General features: G+C 44.2%; 1 protein-coding gene across 1 annotated transcript; it reads left to right on the top strand.

The window, feature by feature from the left end:
- Positions 1 to 6,234: 6,234 nt before the first annotated feature.
- Positions 6,235 to 6,901, top strand: LOC134290761 (uncharacterized). The gene is made up of 2 exons (XM_062857956.1): positions 6,235 to 6,489; positions 6,548 to 6,901. Exons 1-2 carry the CDS (start codon positions 6,235 to 6,237, stop codon positions 6,899 to 6,901), a joined length of 609 nt encoding a protein of 202 aa, XP_062713940.1.
- Positions 6,902 to 8,181: the final 1,280 nt, after the last annotated feature.

Below are 8,181 nucleotides of genomic sequence, written 5' to 3'. Positions count from 1 at the left end.
GATTTACAGAAGTGCAAAAAACCGATGGTACGGATAGAATAGAGACCACCGGTGCGCAAAGGCGACCGATCATTACTTTACTCACATGGAAACGAACGACCGGTGCGAAAATGGGTGGATAACGAAATTAAAAATCGTTAACGACGTGCTGTTGCGTGTGTAGTGTTAAGCCCACGAGTGGGCTTGGTCTAAGGAATCATCCATATCACCTGTTTTGTTATTTTAGATCTAGTGAATGGCATCACACTGTCCTCAATGAAGCACAGTACGGTGAATTCTCGTGTAGAGTACTGTACAACGGTCCGTTCTCATCCGGGTCGTCGATAAAGGCAAGGATGTTTACTACCACCGCAATTGTTCCCCGCATCGTATAATTGATGAAGTCTTGACGGTTGACCGAGAACTAAATCGTGCATTGCTGTGGCAACCCATTACCATGGAGTATCCAAAGTACTTTGAACTGGTTGTTGACGTTGCCCCTTGCTTGCCCTCTCAGTTCAACGACACTACGATATGCAGAGTAAGCTCGATGATCTTGACCATCGCTCCTCGGCTGCATGTCTTATCTTGAACATCAGCAAGACCAAATTGTTGGATAACCACGATTTCGGTCTTTCAGCTTTCGGTAGCTGGGCAAGCAGTAGAGCATATTGAAAGCTATCAATATATTGGTAACCAAATAGTGGAACTATGATTAACATAGGCCCACGGATCAGATAGGTAAGGGTTGCTGTGGCTAAGAATAGAACTATGGATGACCTGTTCCGGTGGTAGGAGTTCACCAAACGGGGTAACCCCATTTCAAAGTGTCTAGTCAAGCGACCCTTACCAAGGAACGCATGATATTTATTATGAGGGACGCCATCATAGCGAATCCATACCGAGTACTTCTGCCGGTAACGGCAACTGGAACGCGCATGAGTACAAAATGGCGGCAATATCGACGACGGGAAAATAAGGCCAAACATGTCTAAAGGTTCTACACGGTTACAGAAGTTACACAGATTTGTGTACTACTAGATCAGCCTCACCGCTGTGTCAAATGTACACAGATACTTTTCCGGCTCCAGCGCTGGCATGAAAACAAAATTAACAATTGTTTTTGCACTGATCGATTCCTGATAATGCATGTCATCGTTCAGAGAAAATTAGTTATGAACTTTGCTCCCATACCAGCGCTAGAGCCAGAAAAGTGACTGTGTACATTTGACACAGGGGTGGAGGCTGATCTAGTAGTACACAAATCTGTGTACATTGTACACAAGCCTGTGTACATTGTACACAAGCCTGTGTTGTTTCATTTTAGGGTGTATCTGCAGAAGAGAGGCTCTCTTTGGTTTCCCTCTCTTTCGTTAATATCTCAGCTGTTAATTGTATTGAACGATGGTCAGAACAATCGTCCTTTCATTTGTACTGCAAAAATAGTTGAAAAGTGTACCATTATATTGCAATAATTGAAAGCAATTGAAATGCAGACCTATTGAAATGTTTGGCCTATAAATATCCTGTTCAGAAGAAGGCGTTTACATGTTACGAGGTGTTTTAGTCGCCAAAGTGAACGGGATCTTCTTCTGTAGCATCTACGCACCTTCTCAATAGTGGTCGTACGGGTCGAACAGATAACGCAGATGCTAAAGCTAGACTGTATGCATAAAACAGAGCGAGAGCTGATGGTAATAGCGGATGACTTCAATGTTGTTGGGTACAACATTAACGCGGATAACCCCTACCTAAGCCGCCGCCCTTGGACTCGCGGACGACTAAACAAGCTGTCACCATTTTGATGTCAATACAGCGCATACATGCATTTACGTTAATGTGAATGAATGTCTTCCCGGAATGTCGGATAGGAAGTAAAGCCGTAGGTCCCGGCCCATGTGTTGATGGGTTCGATATGTAGGTTCCCAGGTATGGTGGCTGTCTTTCTAGGCGTCGGAATTTAAGGCTTAGCTCCTAGACCCTTCTCGGTACGCAAGTTTTTCCACCACGTATGGACGCGGGATACAGAAGTGGCGACTTCGGGAGTGGTTAATATTGTGAAAAATCATTAATTAATTAGCCACCGTGTCACTCACTGCGAAGAATGAGGGATGGTAGTGCTGGTCAAATCCCGTCTCAAAATGGGAACCAGCAGCCTCCGACGAACGTGCAGCAGCTGTTTCAATTGCCGCCGGTAGTGAATGTGCCCCCTTCAAGTGCGAGTTTTCCTCCGCCCGGACAAATGGACCCGTACTTATTGTGGTTCCAGCAGCAGCAGCAAAGTTTTGTTGCTGAACTTTTCCGGCAGCAGCAGGAGGCGATGCAACAGCAGCAGCAATCGTTCATGGCCCAGCAGGAACGATCCCAGGTCCTCGGCGTGATAGTCAAGTGTTCTAACCATCACACCAGGTCCGCTCCACATCACTAATTCTGCTTTTATATCTTGGTTTGTTATTATTAACTTATTGAGGCATTACTTTTCCATAACATGTTTTGTTGGACAAACTTATTTTGTTATGATCGTGCTATTAATATATTTTCTCTAAGCAACATTTCAATAACATGTTTTGCTGTAGAACAAGTTCAGTTATTATTGATTATTTGGGACTTTTCAAATATTTGATCATCAATCAAAACTACACCATTCGAGATTGACGTTGTTCACAGCATTTCGCAAGGAACTGTTGAGAAAACCATGTTTTCTGGTCAGTTACTCTTCCTCTTCTTTCTGACATTACATTCTAACTGTGTCAGTAGGGAGCATCCGTTGAGTACGTCACGCTAAAATTGGGGATTTTCGTCTCCCCTCTCCACTTCGTACGGGGTTTTCCTTTACTTAACACATTGCTTGTCACATTTTCACAAACCCCTCTTTCTCCTTAGACCTTATAAGATCTTATAACTCATTTTGTTTTAAAATTGTTATCAATAACTTGTTAATTTCAAAATTTGTTATTGAAATATTGCACAAATTCACTGTTAAGTATTAAGTTGTTATTGAAACCAACAAAACCTGTTATTCAACTGGTCTTCCAGGAACATATTTTTGTTATGATTTTTGTTATTTTGCCGCTTATGATATGTTATGTTAATAACACAAAAATAACTCTTTCCGTTTCTCAGTTATTTTCTCAAAATAACATATTTTGTTATGCTGTAGATATTCTCTACTGCTCGGGTTGCTGTTTGGTACAGTCGGTATGAGGACCTGTTCGAGAAGGATGCCAGCCGACTGAATGGAGAAGCGGAAGTGAGATTGCTGATGCGGAAGCTGGGAATATCGGAACACGAAAGGTATGTGAGCCTCATTCTGCCGAAAGCACCGCAAGAGTTCGACTTTCCGACGACGGTGAAAAAAATAAGTGTTTTGTTCGGTGCTGCCGAGTCCGTCATCATTCGGAGATGTCGTTGCAGATTTCGAAGCAGCCGCAGGAGGAATACGTGTCGTACGCGTACCACACGTGTTTATGACAAATCATGTGTGGAGTTCGAGTTGTCCAAGCTCTCGGAGGAGCAGTTCAAGTGCCTCGTGTTTGTGTGTGGACTGAGTCGGGCAAAGATGCGGAAGTGCGGCTGCGGCTATTGTCGAAGATCGAGAAGCAGAACGATGTGACGTTGGAGCAGCTGTACGAAGAGTGTCAACGATTGCTGAATTTGCGACACGTTACGACGATGATCGAGGAGCACTCGACCGCCGCGAATGCCCTGAGGACGAATCAGCAGCGGTTCAAGAGTGGATCACCACCGAAATTCCGCCAGTCTGGTGGGGAGAAAAATGGTTCCGGATCAAGTAGCGGCAAGGCAAGTCCGTTGGCTCTGCGAAGGAATGCACTATGCCAGATAGTACAGCTACAAGTGCAGCGATTGTGTCAAGATTGGCCATAAAACTGGTCACTGTAGGAGAGCAGCGAAGGTCAAGCTCCGCTGCAACGACGAAGGTAGTGACCATCAATTCGTGCAGTGTACAGCAGCGTCGGAAGTACGTGCCGGTCGGGATCAAAGAATCGCCAGTGCGTCACCAAATCGATAGGGTAAACACAGAGCCGTAGCGTGGTTCCCCGGCGCCCTTGGCAAGCACCCAGATTTGCGCCCCATAGTAATGTCTATTGTTTTTATAATATCTCAATACATTGATCTGTTTGTTTCATTCAGTTTTTTATATCACCTTTCAACACAATTTAAATAGCTTTTTTTACAACATACTTCCTAAAGTTTATAACTATCCTGGAGTCCTCTAAGAAGCCTTAAACGATCCATTTTTATATTTTCCGTGGAAAGTTCATTCAGTTTTGTACTTACCATAGATGCTTTATGAAATTTTCAAGAAATTAAATCGAAATATTTCATAAGTAGATCTGTAGTAGTTAATTGTAAGAACAATTGAAATTGGTAAGGGATGATTTTCTAAATTAGTTGCTCCAATAACAAAATCTATCTTACCAATCTTAACTTTCATCAACTTTAGTAAATTTGGGGGCTTGGACTTTGAGTAGAACGCTTAGCAAAAAAAATTGAAGGAACATAACTAAGATAAACAACTTGTAGCCATAAAGCTAGATTTTCACAAGAACCATATTCATTGGCGAGAACAAGTATTATAATTTAATGCTCAAGATTTTTTTAAAATCTGTTTTTGCGAATTGGTCGAAAAAATATTTGGAAGATAACTTGAGACACAGTGAGAATGCTGATGGATTTTATAAAACTTCCACAGAAATTGGGAATTTTTGAAAATTTACACAAAGCTTCGTTCCTGTTTTATTTCATTTGATTAAATTGGGAAAAAATATATATTATTGTCTTGAAAAGGGTATGAATTCCCAGGAAAAACTGTTGTAAACATGCAAAAGAAACTCTGAACAAATCTGTATATAGAAAAATGCAACAACAACAAAAACACGATAACTGTGGGGTGTGAACATAGAATAGTCATTCCCCTTGGCCTTGTGTGTTTCTGAGATACAGTACATTAGTTTGAATCCTGTTAAAAACACCATCTCATCCCTTCCAACGTTTGGCTAATTTGGCGCCCCTCTGAGGCTGGCGCCCTTGGCGGGGGCCAACCTGGCCAACCCCACGCTACGGCTCTGGGTAAACAAGTATAATATGCCCCCAGTGAATCAAAATTCTACCATCGCGCAAAAATACGACAATGTCGCAACCTGAATTTGTTGCGACATTCTACCCAAAGCGAAATACGTTTGTCCCAACTTAAACAGATTAGAACAAAGATCGTGCACCACGAGTTAAGAGATTTTCAAGCCTTGCATTATGATTTTCGAGCGGGTACTTCGAGTTAGTAAACACTGCAACGCTGCTGATTTCTCACCGAAAAAAATCAACAAACAAGGAATATAAAACTCAACGGTGACCGAAACCCCATAAAGTGAAACTCATTAGTATCCATTACCTCTGCTGCAGGACATCTTCGCCAATCTTGCAAACAGGACGGTCTTCAGTTAGATTGACCTGACGAATGCGTGGAGCTGGACGAAGACTCTAGTAACCTCCTGGCGATCATCACGCATCGTGGACTGTACCGCTACAAGCGCCTTTTGTCGGGAGTAAAAACTGCACCCGGAGCATTTCAACAACTGATCGACACGATGTTGGTCGAATTGAAAGGGGTGAGCGGCTACCTGGATGACATTGTTGTTGGCGGCGTCGACTAAGAAGACCACAACAGGAATCTTTGTGCGGTGCAGCAGCGGATCCAGGAGTTTGAATTCGCCATCCGAGCGGAGATGTGTAGTTTAGGGAAGAGCCAAATCCGCAATCTGGGGCATTCTGTGATCGACACGGAATACGGCCAGCCTCGGGAAATATCGAAGCGATCCAGATGCTGCCTGCCAAAGGACGTCAGCGGAGTTCGTTCTTTTTTGGGCGCAATACATTATTACGGAAAGTTCATACCCAATATGCGCACGCCGAGGCACACGCTTCGATTCCCGCTCGACGAGCTGCTGAAGGTAAAAGGAGAGATCCGTTGGACCACTGAGTGTCAGCGTTCCTTCGACCGGTTCAAGGTGATCCTTGGTTCCGACCTTCTGTTGACCCACTAACATCTGCGACGAGGGATCATCGTTTCGGCGGATGCGTCATCGATTGGCGTCGGTGTGACTATCAGCCATAGGTTCCCCGACGGTTCAGTGAAGGTGGTTCAGCACGCGACACGAACGCCTACGAAGACGGAGATGGGCTGCAGCCAGCCAGATTGCAAAGGACTGTCAGAGGTGTTTGTTGGAACTCCACAACATGATTTTTGGCAGGAAGTTTCGTTTGCAGACCGTCCACACACCTTTGGTCCGGATCTTCGGCTCATGGAAGGGTATTCCGGTGTACACGGCGAACCATCTTCAGCGCTGGGCGCTGACGTTGCTATTGTACGACTTCACCATCGAGTATGTGCAAACGGAGAAGTTCGGGAATGCCGATGTCGTGTCGAGGCTGATCAACAACCACGCCAAGCCTGACGAGGATTGCGAGCGTGATTCTGGAGGAGGATTTGCGGTTTATGGTGGATGAAGCAGTAAGCTACCTTCCGCTCAGTTTCAAATCGGTGAAACAGGAGACGCAATCCGATGAACAGATGTACCGGTACCTTCGAGAAGGCTGGCTGGAAGAGGCGAAGATCGTGGATCCAGAAATACGTCGGCTCAATGGAAGACGAGATTCACTGTGCACCGTTGGGAAGTGCATCATTTTCGGAGAACGCTTGGTGATTTCCGAGAAGCATCGGCAACGATGTCTGCGACAGTTACACCAGGGACACCCCGGAATTCTACGAATGAAAGCATTGGCGAGGAGCTACGTATATTGGCTATCGATAGACGAGGAGATCGCCCAGTACGTGAAGGCATGCAAGTACTGCGCTTCCGTAGCTAGAAGTCCACCGAAAGAAGCACCGGGGACTTTGGCCTGACCCTCCCCCCTAAGAGTTTACGTAATTTATGGTCAGGCCCCTAACAAGTACGTTAAAGTAAAGAAGCTTAAAGTTGGCGTCAGTATGTCAACTGACACGTTCTTTGAGGTGGCGAATCATCGCTTTTTCCCGGGAGCTTGTTGAACTCTCCAGTCGGCCTAAACTCCTTCTTTTGGCCTACCTGAGGTATCCTATAACAATCTTGATATCGTAATTTGTAATTGGTAAGTATTTTAAATGAGGATTTTTTATGAGTATAATCTTCATCTTATCGTTTATCATTTTAGAATCATCACAATTCAATTGGGTCGACTTTGATGACAATGAGAGATGTAATTTTAAATTATAGCTATCGTGATACTCAAGAAATTATTATCACGTCGTAAGACCCCTCGGCAGAACCAAACTCTCAATTGCTCTCCCAACTATTTGTGGTGAATATAACTATCGAGTTTGGTGAGTCAGGCGATGCCTGCTTCAGTCAAACTAAGATCTCTTACCGAGTAGGTCACGTTCAATCTGTGCATTGCTACGTCAAAATTAAGATCGTTGGATACATGTCAGGCGAAGTTAATGTTTTGGTCGATTCAATAAAATAGTTTTCTCCTAGTTGATTCTATTCTCTTGGGACGCCAAAATGACACAGTGTGTACAAAGGCTGTCCGAAGCCTTTCATTCCGATCGAATGTGGCTGACCTAGTCTAGTTGAAATTAAATTAGCGTGTACCATCCAATGCCTACGATACTCACCACGATTATCTCTCACCGTGCCATCGCTCCACTCTCAGCGCTCAGTTCGCATGGTTTAACTCTTTCATTCCGTACTTCTTCAATAAAGGTGTTTTTACTTTCGATTGAACCTATTACTAGCTACCTGCCTGCAGCATGTGGTCTCTCCACTTTCTGGTATCTACTGGTTTTCTTCGTGTTGCATAGCTCTATCGTGAGCATAGACAGGCCTGGGTATGAATCGGTGTAGCGGGCGAGCGCAATCACTTTCGCTCTCGCGTGGAATGTGGTTGCTCGCTGCGCGCAAAGACTACACCCTAAAATGAAACAACACAGGCTTGTGTACAATGTACACAGGCTTGTGTACAATGTACACAGATTTGTGTACTACTAGATCAGCCTCCACCCCTGTGTCAAATGTACACAGTCACTTTTCTGGCTCTAGCGCTGGTATGGGAGCAAAGTTCATAACTAATTTTCTCTGAACGATGACATGCATTATCAGGAATCGATCAGTGCAAAAACAATTGTTAATTTTGTTTTCATGCCAG

Source organism: Aedes albopictus, chromosome 3 (genome assembly GCF_035046485.1).
Source record: "Aedes albopictus strain Foshan chromosome 3, AalbF5, whole genome shotgun sequence".
In the NCBI taxonomy this organism is placed as follows: domain Eukaryota; kingdom Metazoa; phylum Arthropoda; class Insecta; order Diptera; family Culicidae; genus Aedes; species Aedes albopictus.
The sequence above is the reverse complement of the archived record's forward strand: the minus strand, read 5'-3'. Positions and strand labels throughout refer to the sequence as shown.

Coding starts and splice junctions, on each gene's coding strand:
- LOC134290761 (XM_062857956.1), top strand. CDS start 6,235: ATGATTTTTGGCAGGAAGTTTCGTTTGCAGACCGTCCACACACCTTTG. Junction 6,490..6,547: donor ATTCTGGAGGAGGATTTGCG/GTTTATGGTGGA, acceptor TCGGTGAAACAG/GAGACGCAATCCGATGAACA.